A 23169-nucleotide genomic window follows, 5' to 3' on the forward strand; every position below is an offset into this window, starting at 1 on the left:
CCGGCTGGGAGGTGCTGAGGAGCAGGGCACGGCAGTGCTGGCAAACAGAACCGTACCGAGGGGCTTGAGAAGGCTGGCACAAAGCAGGGTGTGAACAGCCCCGGGCTGGGTGGCTGCAGAGCCTGAGGCAGACAAAAGCATTGGGACCTTCCGCTGAGAAAGGAGAGCTGCAGCAGTGGGAGACAGAGGAGAAAGCCCAAGGAATGCAAGGAAGTGATGTCAAAAAAGAGCTAGTTAGACAGACAGAGAGTAAGGACAGAGGAAGATGGAAAGAAAGACAAAGAGCAGAGAGGGCACTGGCTGGGGAAAGAATAAAACCTGATTCAGACAAAATCTGAAATGGCAATTATTGGTTTGGAGAATTTAGCATGCTTTACTGTACTATTTTAAAATGAGAGCTCAGTGTCTAGCATATCCCTTGTAAAGATGTAGTATGTATTAGAAATACCTAGATGTAAAACTTTCTATCTAGAAAAACTAATTTTTCACCGTATTATGTCTAGACGTGCAGTGCAAAACAAAAGACTTACTCAGATTTAAGAACTACAGTCTTTTCTGCCTTTTTGTATTTGTGTTTTATTTTATTTGGTTTTTACTGCCAATTTACTGCCAATCTAGAGTTTACAATGTTTTCTGGAGCACCAAGGGCATGAGAGTCACAAAATTCCACGGGCTGGCTATTCTAGTGACAGCAGGAATCACTGGTGCAATCTGCTGGGTGTTTAACCTATGACAATTATTCCCAAGTAGCCTATACTTCTATTGCCAGACGGAGTCAGGTTTCTACCATCTGTAGTTATGCAGATACAATGTAAGCATTTACAGAAAGCTAAATTCAAAATCCCCTTTTCCATTCAAAAGATGAAAATAAGCAAGTTGTGGACACATTTAACCTCTTCCGTGAAATTCTGAAAGGATGATTAATTGTCTCTGGATATTCCTGTGAGCCCAAGCGTGTGTTTTCATGTTTCCGTCCCGCACCTCTGTGCTCCAGACCAGCACAAGGATCCTGGCACAGAGCTGGAACTCTGCACTGGATTTAGTTGTGTTTATTCTGCACCATGGTTGGTTTGATTCTCCCCTGGCTCTCCTGTCTGTCACAGTAAGGCTTTCCCATTCAGTGCTCTGGAGCCTGAAATCAGATCAGGTGGGGTTAATTCAGAGTTTTCTGGAACAATACTGAAGATCTGTTCCAACTGGAGGAATTAAGACGAGTTTTTCACCTGTACACTTTCTCTCAAAGTGAGCACCTTGCTTCAAGAGGCAACTGCACAGTCAGATTTCTAGCATCAGCTGAGACCAAGCTCTGCTGTAAAGCAGACTCATTTTGTTCCGTGCAAGTAGTCTTGGGCAAATGAAATCATTCACAGAGCCTCAGGGTTCATAGATCTTCAGGTAACTTGAGGGCTAAACACCTCTCTTGAAACAGCTGAGATTTGCAAATCCTCGTCACCATACTGATCCCACAAATGTGGGTTCTCTGAGCTTTGTTTTACAGTTTCAGTCAGAAAGGAAGTGAAGGAGAGGTTGATTTTTGTTTTTATCATTGACTCTCTGCTTTCTCATCCTGTCCAAGGTACCACCAGCCTTTCTTCCCCAGCAGAGACCAGGAACACGCAGCTTCCCCTGGAGGGGACTCAGTCCTGTAAGTTCTTCTGCATGCCTGCTATTCCAGGCCTTGAGGACAGCACTCATCTGCAAAGACTCCTTCTGAAGCACAAGATCCGTGCCCTAGAAGTGCTAATTTCCATTTTGATAGAAACCATCCTTTAGGCTCAGATTCCAGACACTTAATATGGGCAAGTGTGAATCCATGGATGCAGCTCCCCCAAAATCAAGCCATGAAGAGGCAGCTGAATCCCACCTGGTTTGGACACCTAGAGCTGGGCTCTCTGTTCAAGGAACTCATCCAGCCTTCCTCTGGATTCATTAAAACATGGGGGCCCTTTGGCACATTGTCTACTCCCTCTGATTTAGTGTTGCCCACAAACTTGAGAACTCACAAATTTTGCATAATCAATCAAGAAAGAATTGGACCTGGTGGTTTACCAGACTGAAACTTCCCAGGTTTTTAATACCTACTTTCATTTACGTGAACCATATTTTACCTTTGTTTTTTTGTTTGGTTGGGTGGTTTTTCGTTTTTTTGTTGTTTTTTTTTTTTTTTAACGAATTACACTTTTCTTATCCCCACTGCTTTTTTTACTTGGGTTTCCCCTCTTCATCACTTCTTTCATAATACACACAGTTGTGCAATTCTCTAGGAATGTTGCTGTAAGGAGACTAGCATATATGACTGGGGAGAAACTTTAATGCCAATAAAGCAATATGACAAAAAACAATGCATTCTTTTTGTAATGCATTTGAAATTTAAAAAATTAAAAGTATGAGACAGCATTTTCTGTTATAATAAATTTTTTGGTCCAAAATAAGATGTGATTAAAATCAAAGATGTCAAGCTTCTGCAAAGAATATTATACCTTATAATTTTTTTGTGGATTTACAAACTCTCAAGATAAAAATTCATATGACATCCAATTAAGAACCCTGTACTGTTGGGGGTTGTTTCTTTCCCTTTTCCCTCTGTGGAATTTTCCCCATTGTCATGCTAAGATACCTGTTGACTGGGCCCTGGTGACAAGGGGAAGAGAGAGAGAAGAAGGACACCCCGCGAGATTGAAACATCCAGAAGAGGAAGCGGAAGGCTGGGCCTGGGTCCCATTTCCCCCTTGGAGTTGGGACGAGAAGGACGATCGCCGCCTGTGTTGCATTCCTGCCATGCCATCGCCGGGAGCCATCCTCACTGCTGTGGGACCCTGCCCTGCTGCCTTCTCGCTGGAACCTGCCACCTTCCAGCACTCTGCTGAGCCCCAGGACCCACACCGTGAGCGGAGAGCTCTCTCCATCTCTCTCTGTCTCTCCCTGGAACAGCTCTGCCATCACCCCCAGCCCTCCTGCAGCTCTGCGGGACCTGCCCGCCCCCAGCACCGGGAACTGCAGCTCAGGGAAAAGGTGCCTGCAGCCAAAAAACACTGGGACTGAGTTACTGGTCTGTTTGTGGCTAATTCCATAGCTACTGTTTTTCTTGTTTGTCTTGTTAGTTACACTAGTAAAGAACTGTTATTCCTACCCCCATATCTTTGCCTGAGAGCTCCCTTAATTTCAAAATCCTAATAATCGGAAGGAAGAAAGGAAGGATGGAAGGAAGGAAGGAAGGAAGGAAGTAAGGAAGGAAGGAAGGAAGGAAGGAAGGATCACATTTTTCAGTCCAAAGGGAAGCTTCTGCTTTCCTTAGCAAACAGCTGTCTTTCAAACCAGGACATGTACTTTCATGATATTTATATTTACAGTTATTTCCAGGAATGAAGGATTAATTTAAGGAGTAATGCATGTCCTTATCTTTCCAATATCATTTAAGTTTTGAGCATTTAATATAAAGAGTTGTATTAATAGTTACAGAAGATTACAGTGGTTAAGTACTTCAAAGGCCTACACTTGGTCTAACATGTTTAAAACAATGACTCTAAAATTGAAGAAATATCTTTGAGGCAGTGGGGCAGGAATGCAATTTTGCACACCTCTTTTTTTTTTTTTTTTTTTTTTTTTTTGCCCAAGTAACAATCTCTGAATTAAAATCAGTACTCAATAATATCCTGGGCTCCACATTGTTGCCTGAACTATGTCCTCTCCTTTCCCCCAACAGATTTACTAAACATTTTCAGGAAATAAATGCAAACAGGTGAAAACTAATTCTTTTCAGTTCTTTCAGTAAAGTCAGGCTCTTGAATATTACTCTTTGGTTCAAAAATTCAGAAGTATGTAAAGCACAATTTTCAAGCTTTTGAAAAATAGCAAGGAAAAGAAAAGGAAAAAAATAAGTTTATTGAAGAATTTCTTAAGTATGTGGAAGAAATTCCCTTCCAAAATGTTAACATAGCTTCTAACACTCCCTCTTAGAGCTAAAAATCTCCACTCTTCTCCCTCCTTCCTTCCCAATAGCTGAAGTAGATCTGGAAATTGATTTTCCTGAACAAGAATTTAGAGTGAAAAATTCCACCACAAACACCTGGAACAACCCAAATCTTCAATTTCATTTCCACACTAACATAGGTTTGCTCCATTTTTTCTTCAGGGCTCCTTTCACCTCCTTATTCCTCAAACTGCAAATGATGGGATTCAATAAAGGAGTCACCAGAGAATAAGAAAGGGAGAGGAATTTATCCACAGATGCACAGTAGCTGTATTTTGGCCGCAGGTACATGGAGCCTGCAGTGCCATAAAAAACAGTCACAACCAGGAGCTGTGAGGAGCAAGTGGAAAAGGCCTTCTCCTGGCTCTCAGCTGATGCCATGTGAAGAATTGTGGAAACGGCACCAATATAGGAATAAATGACCAGTGAGAAAGGACTCAGAATAGCAAAGACAGCCACCACAATGACCTGGATTTCACTTGGGAGAGTGTTGCCACAGAGCACGTCCAGGAGAGGCTGAATCTCACAGAAGAAGTGGTCAATGGCACAACCACACAAGGGTGAGCTGAAGGTGATAAGGGTGTGAACTAAGCCCTCAGCAGTTCCACAGATGTAAGCTCCAACAACCAGGCTTCTGCAGACCCTGCTGCTCATGATCATTGTGTAATGCAAGGGGCAGCAAACTGCAAAATAACCATCAAGGGACATGGCGGCCAAGAGAAAACACTCAGCAACTCCAAAGAAAAGGAAGGAAAACATTTGCATTGCACATCTTGTCTTGGAAATACTCACTGTTCCCACCATCAGGTTCTCGAGAATACTTGGGATAATGACAGACAAATAGCAGATATCCCAACAGGACAGCTGAGTGAGGAAGAAATACATCGGGGTGTGAAGGCGATTATCACTGTTTGTTATCAAAGCTATCACTGTGTTCGCCATCAAGGTGAGAATATAAAGAGATAATAAAACTACAAAGAGCAAAGGGTGTAAAGGAGAGGTTCCAGAAAAACCCAGGAGTCTGAATTCACTCAATCCACTGAGGTTCCCAAGGATCATCCTTCTCTGGTGCCTTGCAGAGCTCTCCTCGTTTTAGTGTCCAGCAGCCGATGAAGCTGCAAACAGCCGGGCAAATCTGCAGTCAGAATACAACTGCCTGCTTGGACAGACAGAAAGAGGACTAGAAGTTAGATACTACTCAGATTTTGAGAAGATCTTCTGAAAAGATTATAAAAGCTTCGAAAGAAAATGAGGCAGTCTTATGCGTTTTGTTTCTGTCTATTTTTGACTGATTCTTCTTTCATAGCATTGCCTTCAAAGGCTGTATATTCACCACTCTCTTCAAATGCTCAGCTACCACTTTTACTCTGTAGAAAAAGAAAACTTGTTGTGGCAGAGATCTTTTCATGGACTCATCAGTTCAAGTCTCAAAAATCATCAGTTGCACCATTTGAATATAACAAAGGTAGTTTCTCCTGTTGTGGAGTGTGGTAGAAGAAGAGAGAGGATAGGAAAAAACCCCTAAATGTTGAGGTCTCCAGGAAAGCTTTCAACTCTGAGCACTCTGCAGTGAAGCAGAAGAGAGGTTTGTCCACAGCTCTTTATACTACATCTATATAAAGTCCACTGAGACTGGCTAGTGCTGATTGGAGCAATAAGGAATAGTTGTTAAGAGGTTGGATAAATATGATGCACGTGTATGAGCTGATTCACAGCCACCTCTAGTTTTACAGAACTTGCAAATGATTTCTATATAAACCCAGATATCCTACAGAACTATCAAGATCTGGTTTTACTTTGCAGTAATTACTATTACTTCATAATGCAGCCAGATTAATGACAGAGTTGCCACACAGGCTTACCATACTTATGCTTTCTCAGCAAAATTTGAAGGTGAAACAAAGATGCAGTCCACATTCACTTGGGGATAAGGGACAAAAGATTCACTCATTGCCAATCTTGATTTTTATTTCCCTGTTGATGTCCAGATCATTACAACTAAAAATTAGTTTACCTTGATCTATTTCCTGGCATACCTCATCGCTCGCAGATTTGAAGGACCCCTTTTAGGGTATCATGAAGAAGTATGCAGGCTATAGCTTTTGCTAAGGCACTGCTAATCCTCCTTGGCTTTATGATCCTCTGCTGCCAGATACTTCCCCTGCTTCTGCTACTGTGTACTACAGTCTGCTGAAACATGCCCACTTTAAACCATTTGGGTGTCTGTACCCATATTTCATTTCTGGGTCACACCATCAGTGACTCTGCCGTAGAGGAACCCAAGACAAAGGAGTGTGTATTGATGCAGTCCTCACATATACTTTGGGATAAAGTTGCACCAAAAAGATCATTCTTGCCCACAAATTAACATCTAGGTTCCCCTACTCCTTCTTCTGAAGCTTTGTCATTAATCAGAAAGTTTAAAAGAACACCAGCAACAACAATAATCCCCATCCAACCAACTAATCAACCAACCAAAAATCACCCACTTTCTTTGCCACATCTGCTGCAGCAAACAAGGATTTAGCATTCCAATTATTTCTTTGGCTAAGATTTATTTGACAGATGTGCCCACCAAGCAGTCAGACCATCTTTCACAGCACAGACCAACTCACTCAATGTTATCCACTACCAGCAGATATTCCCATTGTGCTTGGGAGAAGGCTCAATAAGCAAGGCCAGGCATGGCTGTTGGTCTTCATTTAATTTTATGAAATCCTAGTCCAATTTAGTGATGGAAGGTGATACTGCTCCCTGCAGCCCTCCCTTTACCAGTGTTTTTACTAATACTTCTCCCAACTTCCATGGTGGCAAAAAGAAAATCCCTTTCCCCTTCCACCATGTAATAGAATCATCAGATCGTCGAATATCTCACGTGGGAAGGGACCCATAATTCTCATCCAGTCCAACTCCCTGCTCCTTGCAAAAGTTATCAGTGAGTGGAGAACAGACCCACTCCAGACAAAGTTTGCTACAGAAGCCCTCCTGTCAAGTCAGCAGGTACAGGAAAGACACTTTTGTTTTCTAAACTCCTCAGAGAGAAGTCTGCATGCAGCTGGGTCCTAGCCCAGCCCCAGACTCTTCAACAGTTTCTATGCAAAGGGTTACAGAGGTGTACTTGAGCCTGTATACAACTGTGCCCCGTGGGATTAAAGACAGCAAACCAAATCTATTGATATAAATAAAATTAAGAATTCATTTAAATTGATTGCAATCATTAAGCAAAATAACTTGATCACAATTATTTGTCACATAGCATCGGCAGCCTTACTAACATAACTAACATAGTGGAACTAGCATAGTAACACACCCTAACTAACTACTAGTGTTACAGTATAGTGCACTATCTTGGAAGCAACAGAGAAGCAATTCTATGAAATCAGGCAAAACAATTACGTAGAGATTGATGTCACTCATCCAACAACCATGAGCAAACCTATTTTGCTCAGCCATGAGAAGTGACCTTCAGGGCTTTCCCTGCTCAAGGGAGGGATATTCACACACCTTAGGGAGGTATGCTAGAAATCCTTGTCATGCAAAAGTGGGACTGCCCTTCTATAGCATAACCTGACTGGCTGCCTCTGATACATTTTTACATTAGGTTTTGGCAGGTCTATTCAACAAAATAGGCTTTGCTGCTGAAGAAGGTACTAGCACCACTTTGGTTTCTCCCATGTGACCCGTCTGACTCTCACTTCCATGTGAAGGCCTGGACATCCTTGCTGCTCCTGCCCTCAGATCAGGGATTCTCTGTTTGCATGTCCTCATGGTGTTGGAAATGATAGAACTTTACAAATACCTTTTCTAATTCATTCTTTTAATTCAGTTTTCTAATTACTTCTTTTAATTAATCATGAGCCGTGTAATTTTCCACTCTGTCATATGCCACTGTAGCCAACATTTAGCAAGGTTTGCCATAAGCTGCTCTAGTGGGAACACAGCTTGGGAAAAGCCCTGAAGCTTTACGTTTTGCTAAAACAACTGTAATTAACCTTGATATGCATCAATGGTCTCAGACCTGGAAGAGGCATTGTATGGCTGAATATGGACTCAAGGAATGTAGAATTTCTGAACCACATGGACACTGGGCAGAACCCAGAGATAAAGAGGGAACTAACAAAGGTAATTCAGCAATTGTGCTGGAATGCCACTGTTCTCATTTCAGACAGGGTAGAGTTAATTTCTTTATTTCGGTAGCTCTTACAGTGCTGTGTTCTGGATTTGCAATGAGAATGGTGTTGATAATACGCTGAAGTTTGGGGTTTTGCTCAGTCACGTTTGTCCTGAGTCAGGGACATTTTGTTTTCTCATCTTCTGCTCTGCCTGTGAGGAGGCTCACAAAAGAAACTGGCTGAGAGCACAGCTGGGACAGGTGACCTGAACTGCCCAGAGGGACATCCACACCACACAGCATCATGCCTGGAATATAAAGTGGGAGGAGTTGCCCAGAAGGGCACTCTAAGAAAGGAATGTGTGCTTCCTGACACTAAAAGTAGCATTAGAGAGCTTAATTTATCATGATGTTTTCAGTGACAGTAGTGACATGATAGTTTGGTCAAGCTGGTCTCAGCATTCTTTAACACTACAAACAGGAGGCCCTCCTTGCTCAAGCCATTCCTGCTAAGGTGTAGACAGGACACAGCTGGAGCTGCTGTATCCCTGCTCAGGCAGAGCATCCTGCCCCAGCTGGCACAGCTCCCTGAGCACTGTGACACTCACAGTCCATCACTTCACTCTGGAAAAGCCCCACTCTTCAACAGGACAGACGTCTAACCCCCCTTCCCCTTCTCAGAATGTGCCTGGAGATTCCTCCTTTGAGTGGGGACACCCAGCAAGATTTCACCTTGAGACTGAGAAAAAGAGACATTGGCAAGGGTAATATCAGTCTGTACTTAACATTTATTTTTCTAGCTTTAATTAAAAAATTGCATCAATATTGCTTTCAACTACTGGCCTATATTAGCAGCAAAAACTATCTACATTGTGGAATGAAGAATTCTAATTAAAGCCTATTACTCTATTCACAAGCATCATCGCCCATATAAACCAACTGTTTCTTCATCTTTGAGAAGAAAACAAAGACACCTGTGATAAAAACCTCAGTGCTAATCTTCCCTTCTGCTTCAGCCAGGGCCAAAATCTGACTGCAGCACTCCCAGAGTGCCCCGAGCTCTTCTCAGACGTGCCCCTCTAGGCCATGGGCACCCTCCTCTTCCTCGCCGAAGGGCGCTGGGCTGCGTGCTGCACAAACCGGCTGTGGAGATCATAGCCCAGCTCTGGGGATCTCCTCCGCTCCCTCAGCCTCGCTCGGGATTGCTCCTGAGCAGCCCTGAGCACAGGAGCCTGCTTGAAGCTGGTGTTGGAGGGCCCTGAAGTTGCGCAATCCCCTGGGGCTCTGTCACAACGGGAAGAACTTGTTCTCCTCCTCTTCCTCTTGCTCACAGAGGGCTGCTGGTCGTCTGTGCACTGCACAAAGCGGCCGTGCAGGTCAGAGCCCCGCCGTGGGGATCTCCTCTGCTCTCTGCACCTCACTCGGGTTTGCCTCCGAGCAGCCCTGAGCTTGGGAGCCTGCTTCAAGTGGGAGCTGGGGGGCCCTGGAGTTGCTCTATCCACAGGGGTTTGATCACAACACGGGGAATGTGTTGTCAGCCTCCTCCTCTTCCTCGCTGAGGGCTCGTAGTCTGTGTGCTGCACAGAGGGGCTGCAGAGGTTGTATCTGCCCTGCACGGATCTGCTCATGTCCCTCCGCCTCAGCAGGACCTGCTCCTGAGCAACCCCGGGGCCAGGAGCACACTGCAAGCTCCTGTTGGAAGGTCCTGAAGCTTCCCACTGAGGAAGGAAGGAAGGGGCATACGGTGGTGCCAGTGAGGAAGAAGCCCTTTCTCCAATTTTCAGATCAGAACACCTGGAGAAAAGAAAAGAATCATCTCAGTTTGGGGCTGTTTTGCAGCCCTCTCTGGGATTCGCTCATTTCCTTGGAGAGGTTTCTATGACAGAGAGAAGATTTAACCAAGGCCACTAATGGAAATTTTAGCTAGAGTCTTCCCACCAAGTCTACTCCTGTCTCAGATAAACCTCATCTTTATACCTTCTAGACCCTCATGTGAATTGCACAAAATTCACACGCTTGCTTGGGTTGGAAGGGATCTTAATGCTCATTTTGTGCCACCCCGCTGTCATGGACAGGAATACCTCACAATAGACAAGGCCTCTCCAAGCCCTGTCCACCCTGGCCTTGAAAACCTCCAAGGATGGGGCACCCACACCTTCTTTGGGCAGCCTGTTCCATGCTCTCACCACCCTTCCACTCAAGCATTTCTTCCTAATATCTCATGGAAACCTGCCATAATGGGTCAGCTGAAAACTGATACCCTTCATCCTGTCCAGCCCTTCCTGATAAAGGCTCCCTCCCCATCTTTCCTGGCAGGTCCCTTTAAGTTCCCTCACTCTTTTCTACAAAAGTCTAGCATCACAGACCAGGCAGGTAGCAGGCTACATCAGGGCAGCAGCCTGAAGCACAGACATGGGGCAGCACAGGTTCCAGAGCACTGAATTAAGCTGGTAGTAATTGCCTTTGGTGAGAAATCTCTGCATTCTCTGCACTATAAGAAGCAAACCAATAAACAGGGAAAAGGACACATCTTCTGAACGTATCTGAATGCTGCTTATTACCTGGCATAAAACAGCAGGTAGGCTTGCTGCCTGAGAGCTGTGTCAAGGCAACGAAGCTCCACAGACTCATCATCCATCAGGTACCACAGCCCATTGCTGGCCTGTGAAAAAAAAAGGAGAAGGATCTCTGCATGGTTTCTCACCAAAAACACAGGCAGAAAACTACCTAACAAACAGTATGTCAAAACAAATCCAGTCCAGCCCCTCAAGACATCTCCTGCCCCAAAACCTTGGCTGTCAGTAACACCGACAGTAAAGTTTCTCTTCCCCACACACATTTTCCCCATTGGCAAGGAAGGAAGGAAGGAAGGCAGGAAGGAAGGAAGGAAGGAATGAAGGACATTGCTGACTACCTTTGTGTAGCAGAAATAGTGTCCTGTATGACAGCTGACCCCACTGTGCACCAGGACAGCATACAAGGAGTAACGGAGGGGTTCTCCCTCTGCCTGGGACATGTACGGGCGAAGATCCAGGTACTCGGGGTACTTCACAACCTGCACAGACACCAGCAGGGCTCAGAAGTGACCCTGACCTATGACACAGAATAGCCTGCCACATCCAGGGGCCAGAGGTGTGTAAATACATCTTTGGGGCTCACAAGCAGCTGGTTTTCCATAAAGCACACCATCACAAAGGTGTAATGCTTTGAGTGGCAGGAAACTGTTCTTGGCCAAAGCAGCTCTGCTGGAGAAGAGCGCTTGCCTGTCTTCCCAAGGGAATTCTCTCCCCAGAAGGGAACATGACGAACCCAAGACCAGTGCCTTGGCACAAGCTCAGGGAAATCTGCTCCAGGAAGAGAAAGCTGCACACCGGCTGTGTACAAACCTTGCTGATCTTCCTACCGGTGAAACAGTCAAACCTTTTTAGACACACCGTGAGAACCTTGGGTGCGCAATGGACTGTGAACTTCTTGAAGGCAGCAACATTCTTCTTACACCTTGAAACCAAGCACAGAACCCAGTGCTGAAATGCACCCAATCCTCCCCCAGGGTGGCCAGGCAACCTGTCCTGTCTCACACAGCTTTTGCTATTCTAAGGCTATTCCCTGCTCTATTTTAAAGAAGCTGCATCTCCTCTGTGTGCAGCAAAGCTCCATGAGAAGATGACTTCTGCTCAATGACATGCAACTCCCTCACACAGGATCTCCTGCTAATATGTGCTTAGTAATCATCTTACGTGCTACATTTGTAGCAGTTTTCACCATCCAGGTGCTCGGGTCTCACAAAGTCCTCCAGAGCTGCAGTGAGGGTCGAGGCTGTCTGCAAGAGTGACAAATGAGCACACTGAGCTGCAGGAAATTGCCTCACCCAAACAACTCCCACGAGCTGACAAGCAAACCCCTGCAGCTGATGCTGAAGAGACCCACCATGAAGCTGTCCAGAAGGAGACAGAAAGAGAGTGGGATGCTGAACATCTCCCTGTGTCCCAGAGGCTCCCGGAGCCATCAAGAGCTCCCTCCCCGTACCACCACACCACTCACATCAACTCATGACACTATGCAGGGGCATCAGTGGTGCAAACAACCCAACCCATCGGCCTGGGAGCCAGACAAGTGTTAGGGGAGGGCAAAGCAAAGGAGGATGAGGATATTTTGAGGGTGCAGAGAGGATAATGCTGCTCGACCAGCTTAAAGACAGCACCTACAGAGAGACCAGTGCCATGGCCTCTGCAGGAGGACACCATCCATTCCCCTTCCCACCCACCACCAAGATCTCTTGTGCTCACAGCACACATTTTGAAGACAAATGTGCTGACTCTGGAAAGCTGCAAGGGCCTTGGCATGTCTTGAAGCACAACTGCAAAAGCTTCTTACTCTGATATCCAAAGGGATATCCAGGAAGGCCTCGTAGGAGTCAGAAACGGCTTTGCAGCTGACGCAGGTGACTGGAAGGAAAAATCCAAATGCTCAGCAATGGGAAGCTGACTGACACTGCCCATTTACACATTGTACCTGTCCCAGCAGACCAACTGTCAGGCACAGGCAGACAGAAGGACACAGGCAATGTCAAAGAGAGTAAGAGTTGAGGAAACATACCTCTGGATCTCAGAAAGCCTCCAAAGATTTGAGAGACAATGGTAGTGGATTGAGATGAGAGGTCCAAGCTGGAAACAAGTGGGAAGACAGAGCATTATCTCCTGCAAGAGTTTTGCTTGGCCTGAAAGCCCAGGCTTTAGGTTTCCCTTGATGGGAGCACACCAAGCAGTGCAAAGGGCTCAGAACTTGGTGAGGGTGATTTGCTTGTGCTTACTCGCTGCTTTCACTCAGACAAGCTGTCTGCATGGCATTGACAGTACAGCACAAGAAGTCATGGGCATCTTCCTCCCTGCCGGGCTCCAAATGTTCTCCTATGCCTAAGAAAGAAGGTTTCAGTTCTCTCATAGAAGGAGGGAAGGAAACCTGTTCAAGCACCTGGTACGACTTACGTTTGAAAACCTTGAGGACAGCCAAAGGCAGGATGGCACTGACAGGGGAACGCAGGACCTTGTTCACGTGTGCTTCCATGATGCACATCATGCAGAAACCCTGCTGGTGACCTGAAGAGGGACACAGGGAAGGTCCTTAGGTTAGCAAAACATCCACAGCAGTGGGATACTCCTCCTCTTGCACTGCCACTCCACTCCAATACTCCACTCCTCCCAATGTCCCAATGGTCCCAGGGCATTTTAGTGTGCAGAAAATCTTCAGAGAGGGATGGTAAACCAAGAGCTTTCTGTGCAATAAGCACAGAGGGTTGAACTTGCAGGAATAAAGACTGCCAGGGAGAAAGAGGTGTTTTCATTAAGGGTAAGGCAGCAGGCTAGGACAAGTGGGTTCTAGGCTCCAGTGTTCAAAGAGTACAGACTCATGGGGCTGACAAAGGGCTGCTGTTGTCTGAAAACAAATTTTACATTCTGGGAATCTGGGACTTGATGAAGAGATTTTCAGGAGATGCTCCTAAAAGCACTCACAGGCCTGGCTGTGCTCTTGGGACAGCAGGTAGTTGGCCAGTGGGGGGGTGTAGGTCAGGCACTGCAGGACAGCGTTGAGGAAGCACGTGTTGCCCACATTGAAGAGCCCTGCTCCAGCACTCTGTCTCTGCTGCCAGACCATGCAAATCTTCTCTGGTGGGAAGAGGATCCTTTTTGGAGGAGCTATTCCCTCGGCGATGACTGCAGAGAAATTCCATTTGGAAAGAGATGAGGCGAGGAAAGAAAGCATATTTAAACTTTGAGCTTTCTACACAAGCAGTCAGGACAACCAGCTCAAACCTCCAACTCAGTATCAGGGGAAGCCTAGCACTGCCATTGAAATTTCCTGATTTGGAAAAGTCTGTTCCCCTGCTTACTTTGCCAAGAGTCCAACAAGCCCCAGCTCTGATTTCTGGGCCTCAGGGTACCTTGCCTTCTCACCAGAGCTCTAGACTGGATTATCAGGTCAAGCTTTCCCTGATTCTAACTGACTGGAACTTCTTGAAAACAAGCAAGTACTGAGCACAAAAGGCAACTCAAGGACCTGTCAGACCTCCCTATGAGCAATGATGTTTCAAAGTCTTCTTCACAGTGACAAAAGGTGTTTTCCTGGGACTAAACAACCTGGGTCAGTCTGGCTATTCTCAGCAAACATCCCAGACTTCACTCTAGCTTGTGAGCACATCCTTCTGGGATCTGAGCACCAGTCATGTCAGCTGTCTGTGGGGAGTCACAAAGTCCAAAGCTGCCAGTGAAGCTGGTACTCACAGGAATTGTTCCCTGTTGTGGCCATCGTCCCTCTCAGGAGCAGCGGGCAAAGCTCTGGATGACCAAGGACGTGCTCCAGGAAGGGATCAGCATCAATCCCCTCACCTGATTGCAAAGAAATGACTACATCTCACCAAAGGAATAAAAACTCCAAAGAAATACAACCTATGGAAAGAACAGCATTTGCCATCAAGAGTTTCAGTGGTGCTTGAGCCAACTGCTGAAGTGCAGGCTCACCCCTTTGTGATCAGTGACAGAGCCCCAGGAGCTTCAAAGGTCCTTCTGAAGTGCTCCAGTGCATGTTACCTTCTCTGAGGAGGCCCTGCTGCTGTCACAGCATCTACAGCAGAGCTCTCTGGCTTTTCCCTCCTCTGCAGGAGTGACCAGCTTTCAGCCACTAACTTAACTACAGCCTTTGCTGCTCTCCTTCTGTCCCACTCCTTCCTGCAGTATCCAAGGTGGGCTTTTTGCCACTCTGGGCTCAGCCCAGCCCCTCAGACTGCACTCACCCCTTACTTACCTATCCTAGGCTATAGTAAAGAAAAGAGAATCAGCAAAGAAGAACTCTAGCCTAGCCTGTATGTGGAGAGCCTACGAAGGGGCAACAGCTCAGCCTTCAGCTAGGAAGGTATAAGCAGCCTAGACTTTTCTCTCCTTCCTCTATGATCTATCCCAAGAGTCAAATCATAATTACCTGTGAGAGGACAAAAGCTGAAGGGGACAGTAAACAATAAATCTGCTTGAAAGGCAGAGAGGTGCGTAGCACGGGAATAAGCTGAGCTATCCTGAAGACCTGCTGACACGTTAGCCTGCTCTCAGGATACTGAGCCCTGGGCAGGTGAGTCACAATCACTGGAGAGGTGCCACATCGCTGCCCCTCAGTGACATGGGGGCACACAGGGATGGATCCCCTTGAGGTCACAGAAGCACATGGCTCCTGGGCCCTGGAACCACATGGCTCCTCTCCCAGGTGGCAGTCACTGGGACTCCCCCTGTCCTCTGATGCACAGGGGTTCACTGGCTGGCAGGGCCTGCCCTGAGTGAAGGATCAGTGAACTCCTTCCCCAGAGCACAGAGCCCAGTGAGCAGAGCCCTGCCCAGAGCTGTCACAAGCCAGGTCACACTTGTGTCTGGCCCTCAGGCTGCCGGGCATTTCTGTTCCACTGCACTCTGTTCTTCCACTGGCCTGTGCCTGTGAGACTCCTGTGCAAGGCACCCAAGCTCTCAGAGGGTCCTTTCCAGTGAGTTTGGTGTGCCCCCAAGGTGCACCCACAGGCTGACCCTGGGCTGGCCCCACCAAAGGGACCCCCAGAGGCTGCACTGGGTGAGCCTTGGCTGCCAGGGCCCCAGCCTCTCCTGGGCAGCTCTTCAGCAGCTTCACATTTACTCCTTCCTCCAGGCTGCCTTGGATCCGACACAGCTTTAGCCACATTCCCACTCAGGATGGCTGGAGGCACTTTTGTTCCTGCTGCATTTGACCAACAAGCTTTTGGCCTTGCGGCAGGCAGCTGCTGTTCCTCGGGCTCCAAAGAGGCAGCTGGTTGCTATTCACCCCTGATGCCTCAGGATTGTAGCTTTTGTATTTTTCGTAGATTTGCAATCCTGCCATTCTTATGCGTGTGACTCCAAACTCCATGCACAGTGTGAGCTGCTGCTTCCCCATTCTGCTCAGACACAGCAATTCCTGCCCAGGCCTGGCAATCAAGGACCCCTCACTGCCTCAGGCCCCAGGAAATGGAAACAAAAGTGAGTTGGGGGTGAACAAACTGAAGGTAAATGACTTCATTACCTGAAGCTGTCATTGGAAATAAACCTCCAATAGGCAAATGGACCAAACTGAGAAAAGGATGAGAAGCCGTGACCCACGGTCCATTTTGGAGTGTAGCCCCTGGGAGGCTTTGTCTGCCTGAAATGTTCCTGAAGGCCCTTCAATAAATATTGATATTGATATTGATATTGATATTGATATTGATATTGATATCGATATTGATGTATGAAATTTATTTATTCAGTAAATTTATCTGCTTTTGATTCCCTTGGCTTTGTGTGGCCTCTGCTTTTAGGAAGCCCATGGAGGCATCAGCTGCAGTGTCAGGGAATGAGTGGCTGCTGCAGGCTCCCGGTTGTTTGGCCATTGCTCAGGTGACAGCACACCTGGTGCAGGTGAGGAGCAGGGTGGAGGCTCCTGGCGGGCCCCGAGCCAGGGCTGGGGCACGGGGCGGATCTGTGCTGCTCTGCCGGGTGTGAGCACAGCAGAGAGGGGGAGCAGGGAGGCGGGAGCTGCCGAGGGCTGGAGAAGCGCAGCTGAGTGCCGGGCTCAGGCGGACACAGGGGCCCGGCTGGGAGGTGCTGAGGAGCAGGGCACGGCAGTGCTGGCAAACAGAACCGTACCGAGGGGCTTGAGAAGGCTGGCACAAAGCAGGGTGTGAACAGCCCCAGGCTGGGTGGCTGCAGAGCCTGAGGCAGACAAAAGCATTGGGACCTTCCGCTGAGAAAGGAGAGCTGCAGCAGTGGGAGACAGAGGAGAAAGCCCAAGGAATGCAAGGAAGTGATGTCAAAAAAGAGCTAGTTAGACAGACAGAGAGAAAGGACAGAGGAAGATGGAAAGAAAGACAAAGAGCAGAGAGGGCACTGGCTGGGGAAAGAATAAAACCTGATTCAGACAAAATCTGAAATGGCAATTATTGGTTTGGAGAATTTAGCATGGTTTACTGTACTATTTTAAAATGAGAGCTCAGTGTCTAGCATATCCCTTGTAAAGATGTAGTATGTATTAGAAATACCTAGATGTAAAACTTTCTATCTAGAAAAACTAATTTTTCACCGTATTATGTCTAGACCTTCCGTGCAAAACAAAAGACTTACTCAGATTTAAGAACTACAGTCTTTTCTGCCTTTTTGTATTTGTGTTTTATTTTATTTGGTTTTTACTGCCAATCTAGAGTTTACAATGTTTTCTGGAGCACCAAGGGCATGAGAGTCACAAAATTCCACGGGCTGGCTATTCTAGTGACAGCAGGAATCACTGGTGCAATCTGCTGGGTGTTTAACCTATGACAATTATTCCCAAGTAGCATATACTTCTATTGCCAGACGGAGTCAGGTTTCTTCCAGCTATACTTAAGCAGATACAATGAAAGCATTTCCAGAAGGCTAAATTTAAAATCCCCTTTTCCATTCAAAAGATGAAAATAAGCAAGGTGTGGACACTTTTAACCTCTTCCGTGAAATTCTGAAAGGATGATTAATTGTCTCTGGATATTCCTGTGAGCCCAAGCGTGTGTTTTCATGTTTCCGTCCCGCACCTCTGTGCTCCAGACCAGCACAAGGATCCTGGCACAGAGCTGGAACTCTGCACTGGATTTAGTTGTGTTTATTCTGCACCATGGTTGGTTTGATTCTCCCCTGGCTCTCCTGTCTGTCACAGTAAGGCTTTCCCATTCAGTGCTCTGGAGCCTGAAATCAGATCAGGTGGGGTTAATTCAGAGTTTTCTGGAACAATACTGAAGATCTGTTCCAATTGGAGGAATTAAGACAAGTTTTTCACCTGTACACTTTCTCTCAAAGTGAGCACCTTGCTTCAAGAGGCAACTGCACAGTCAGATTTCTAGCATCAGCTGAGACCAAGCTCTGCTGTAAAGCAGACTCATTTTGTTCCGTGCAAGTAGTCTTGGGAAAATGAATTCATTCACAGAGCCTCAGGGTTCATAGATCTTCAGGTAACTTGAGGGCTAAACACCTCTCTTGAAACAGCTGAGATTTGCAAATCCTCGTCACCATACTGATCCCACAAATGTGAGTTCTCTGAGCTTTGTTTTACAGTTTCAGTCAGAAAGGAAGTGAAGGAGAGGTTGATTTTTGTTTTTATCATTGACTCTCTGCTTTCTCATCCTGTCCAAGGTACCACCACCCTTTCTTCCCCAGCAGAGACCAGGAACATGCAGCTTCCCCTGGAGGGGACTCAGTCCTGTAAGTTCTTCTGCATGCCTGCTATTCCAGGCCATGAGGACAGCACTCATCTGCAAAGACTCCTTCTGAAGCACAAGATCCCTGCCCTAGAAGTGCTAATTTCCATTTTGATAGAAACCATCCTTCAGGCTCAGATTCCAGACACTTAAGATGGGCAAGTGTGAATCCATGGATGCAGCTCCCCCAAAATCAAGCCATGAAGAGGCAGCTGAATCCCACCTGGTTTGGACACCTAGAGCTGGGCTCTCTGTTCAAGGAACTCATCCAGCCTTCCTCTGGATTCATTAAAACATGGGGGCCCTTTGGCACATTGTCTACTCCCTCTGATTTAGTGTTGTCCACAAACTTGAGAACTCACAAATTTTGCATAATCAATCAGGAAAGAATTGGACCTGGTGGTTTACCAGACTGAAAATTCCCAGGTTTTTAATGCTTACTTTCATTTAACTGAACCATAGTTTACCATTTTTTTTTGTTTTGTTGTGTGTTTTTTATTTTGCTTTTTTTTTGTATGTTTTATGAATTACACTTTTCTTATCCCTACTGCTTTTTTTACTTGGGTTTCCCCTCTTCATCACTTCTTTCATAATACACACAGTTGTGCAATTCTCTAGGAATGCTGCTGTAAGGAGTCTAGCATATATGACTAGGGGAGAAACTTTAATGCCAATAAAGCAATATGACAAAAAACAATGCATTCTTTTTGTAATGCATTTGAAATTTAAAAAATTAAAAGTATGAGACAGCATTTTCTGTTATAATAAATTTTTTGGTACAAAATAAGATGTGATTAAAATCAAAGATGTCAAGCTTCTGCAAAGAATATCATACCTTATAATTTTTTTGTGGATTTACAAACTCTCAAGATAAAAATTCATATGACATCCAATTAAGAACCCTGTACTGTTGGGGGTTGTTTCTTTCCCTTTTCCCTCTGTGGAATTTTCCCCATTGTCATGCTAAGATACCTGTTGACTGGGCCCTGGTGACAAGGGGGAGGAGAGAGAGAAGAAGGACACCGCGCGAGATTGAAACATGCAGAAGAGGAAGCGGAAGGCTGGGCCTGGGTCCCATTTCCCCCTTGGAGTTGGGACGAGAAGGACGATCGCCGCCTGTGTTGCATTCCTGCCATGCCATCGCCGGGAGCCATCCTCACTGCTGTGGGACCCTGCCCTGCTGCCTTCTCGCTGGAACCTGCCACCTTCCAGCACTCTGCTGAGCCCCAGGACCCACACCGTGAGCGGAGAGCTCTCTCCATCTCTCTCTGTCTCTCCCTGGGACAGCTCTGCCATCACCCCCAGCCCTCCTGCAGCTCTGCGGGACCTGCCCGCCCCCAGCACCGGGAACTGCAGCTCAGGGAAAAGGTGCCTGCAGCCAAAAAACACTGGGACTGAGTTACTGGTCTGTTTGTGGCTAATTCCATAGCTACTGTTGTTCTTGTTTGTCTAGCCACTTACACTAGTAAAGAACTGTTATTCCTACCCCCATATCTTTGCCTGAGAGCTCCCTTAATTTCAAAATCCTAATAATCGGAAGGAAGGAAGGAAGGAAGGAAGGAAGGAAGGAAGGATCACATTTTTCAGTCCAAAGGGAAGCTTCTGCTTTCCTTAGCAAACAGCTGTCTTTCAAACCAGGACATGTACTTTCATGATATTTATATTTACAGTTATTTCCAGGAATGAAGGATTAATTTAAGGAGTAATGCATGTCCTTATCTTTCCAATATCATTTACACTTTGAGCATTTAATATAAAGAGTTGTATTAATAGTTGCAGAAGATTACAGTGGTTAAGTACTTCAAAGGCCTACACTTGGTCTAACATGTTTAAAACAATGACTCTAAAATTGAAGAAATATCTTTGAGGCAGTGGGGCAGGAATGCAATTCTGCACACCTCCTTTTTTTTTTTTTTTTTTTTTTTTTTTCCCCAGTAACAATCTCAGAATTAAAATCAGTACTCAATAATATCCTGGGCTCCACATTGTTGCCTGAACTATGTCCTCTCCTTTCCCCCAACAGATTTACTAAACATTTTCAGGAAATAAATGCAAACAGGTGAAAACTCATTCTTTTCAGTTCTTTCAGTAAAGTCAGGCTCTTGAATATTACTCTTTGGTTCAAAAATTCAGAAGTATGTAAAGCACAATTTTCAAGCTTTTGAAAAATAGCAAGGAAAAGAAAAGGAAAAAAATAAGTTTATTGAAGAATTTCTTAAGTATGTGGAAGAAATTCCCTTCCAAAATGTTAACATAGCTTCTAACACTCCCTCTTAGAGCTAAAAATCTCCACTCTTCTCCCTCCTTCCTCCCCAATAGCTGAAGTAGATCAGGAAATTGATTTTCCTGAACAAGAATTTAGAGTGAAAAATTCCACCACAAACACCTGGAACAACCCAAATCTTCTATTTCATTTCCACACTAACTTAGGTTTGCTCCATTTTTCCTGCAGGGTTCCTTTCACCTCCTTATTCCTCAAACTGCAAATGATGGGATTCAATAAAGGAGTCACCAGAGAATAAGAAAGGGAGAGGAATTTATCCACAGATGCACAGTAGCTGTATTTTGGCCGCAGGTACATGGAGCCTGCAGTGCCATAAAAAACAGTCACAACCAGGAGCTGTGAGGAGCAAGTGGAAAACGCCTTCTCCTGGCTCTCAGCGGATACCACGTGAAGAACTGTGGAAACGACATGAATATAGGAATAAATGACCAGTGAGAAAGGACTCAGAATAGCAAAGACAGCCACCACAATGACCTGGATTTCACTTGGGAGAGTGTTGCCACAGAGCAGGTCCAGGAGAGGCTGAATCTCACAGAAGAAGTGGTCAATGGCACAACCACACAATGGTGAGCTGAAGGTGATGAGGGTGTGAACTAAGCCCACAGCAGTTCCACAGATGTAAGCTCCAACAACCAGGCTTCTGCAGACCCTGCTGCTCATGATAATTGTGTAATGCAAGGGGCAGCAAACTGCAAAATAACCATCAAGGGACATGGCGGCCAAGAGAAAACACTCAGCAACTCCAAAGAAAGGGAAGGAAAACATCTGCATTGCACATCTTGTCTTGGAAATACTCACTGTTCCCACCATCAGGTTCTCAAGAATACTTGGGATAATGACAGACAAATAGCAGATATCCCAACAGGACAGCTGAGTGAGGAAGAAATACATCGGGGTGTGAAGGCGATTATCACTGTTTGTTATCAAAGCTATCACTGTGTTCGCCATCAAGGTGAGAATATAAAGAGATAATAAAACTAGAAAGAGCAAAGGGTGTAAAGGAGAGGTTCCAGAAAAACCCAGGAGTCTGAATTCACTCAATCCACTGAGGTTCCCAAGGATCATCCTTCTCTGGTGCCTTGCAGAGCTCTCCTCGTTTTAGTGTCCAGCAGCCGATGAAGCTGCAAACAGCCGGGCAAATCTGCAGTCAGAATACAACTGCCTGCTTGGACAGACAGAAAGAGGACTAGAAGTTAGATACTACTCAGATTTTGAGAAGATCTTCTGAAAAGATTATAAAAGCTTCGAAAGAAAATGAGGCAGTCTTATGCGTTTTGTTTCTGTCTATTTTTGACTGATTCTTCTTTCATAGCATTGCCTTCAAAGGCTGTATATTCACCACTCTCTTCAAATGCTCAGCTACCACTTTTACTCTGTAGAAAAAGAAAACTTGTTGTGGCAGAGATCTTTTCATGGACTCATCAGTTCAAGTCTCAAAAATCATCAGTTGCACCATTTGAATATAACAAAGGTAGTTTCTCCTGTTGTGGAGTGTGGTAGAAGAAGAGAGAGGATAGGAAAAAACCCCTAAATGTTGAGGTCTCCAGGAAAGCTTTCAACTCTGAGCACTCTGCAGTGAAGCAGAAGAGAGGTTTGTCCACAGCTCTTTATACTACATCTATATAAAGTCCACTGAGACTGGCTAGTGCTGATTGGAGCAATAAGGAATAGTTGTTAAGAGGTTGGATAAATATGATGCACGTGTATGAGCTGATTCACAGCCACCTCTAGTTTTACAGAACTTGCAAATGATTTCTATATAAACCCAGATATCCTACAGAACTATCAAGATCTGGTTTTACTTTGCAGCAATTACTATTACTTCATAATGCAGCCAGATTAATGACAGAGTTGCCACACAGGCTTACCATACTTATGCTTTCTCAGCAAAATTTGAAGGTGAAACAAAGATGCAGCCCACATTCACTTGGGGATAAGGGACAAAAGATTCACTCATTGCCAATCTTAATTTTTATTTCCCTGTTGATGTCCAGATCATTACAAATAAAAATTAGTTTACCTTGATCTATTTCCTGGCATACCTCATCGCTCGCAGATTTGAAGGACCCTTTTTAGGGTATCATGAAGAAGTATGCAGGCTATAGGTTTTGCTAAGGCACTGCTAATCCTCCTTGGCTTTATGATCCTCTGCTGCCAGATACTTCCCCTGCTTCTGCTACTGTGTACTACAGTCTGCTGAAACATGCCCACTTTAAACCATTTGGGTGTCTGTACCCATATTTCCTTTCTGGGTCACACCATCAGTGACTCTGCCGTAGAGGAACCCAAGACAAAGGAGTGTGTATTGATGCAGTCCTCACATATACTTTGGGATAAAGTTGCACCAAAAAGATCATTCTTGCCCACAAATTAACATCTAGGTTCCCCTACTCCTTCTTCTGAAGCTTTGTCATTAATCAGAAAGTTTAAAAGAACACCAGCAACAACAATAATCCCCATCCAACCAACTAATCAACCAACCAAAAATCACCCACTTTCTTTGCCACATCTGCTGCAGCAAACAAGGATTTAGCATTCCAATTATTTCTTTGGCTAAGATT

At 45.5% G+C, this 23169-nt stretch overlaps 2 protein-coding genes across 2 annotated transcripts; both read right to left on the minus strand.

Annotated features, from left to right (window-relative positions):
• Nucleotides 1-4123: 4123 nt before the first annotated feature.
• LOC134053258 (olfactory receptor 10C1-like) lies at nt 4124-5029 on the minus strand (the record flags this gene model as incomplete). The annotated part of the gene is made up of 1 exon (XM_062508154.1): nt 4124-5029. A coding segment is annotated over exon 1 (906 nt), but the record flags the coding sequence as incomplete, so codon positions are not given.
• A 15738-nt stretch (nt 5030-20767) lies between these two features.
• LOC134053279 (olfactory receptor 10C1-like) lies at nt 20768-21673 on the minus strand (the record flags this gene model as incomplete). Its single annotated transcript, XM_062508203.1, has 1 exon — nt 20768-21673. A coding segment is annotated over exon 1 (906 nt), but the record flags the coding sequence as incomplete, so codon positions are not given.
• Between the last annotated feature and the right edge of the window lie 1496 nt (nt 21674-23169).

The sequence above is a fragment of the Cinclus cinclus genome, chromosome 24 (genome assembly GCF_963662255.1).
Source record: "Cinclus cinclus chromosome 24, bCinCin1.1, whole genome shotgun sequence".
NCBI classification, from domain to species: Eukaryota; Metazoa; Chordata; class Aves; order Passeriformes; family Cinclidae; genus Cinclus; species Cinclus cinclus.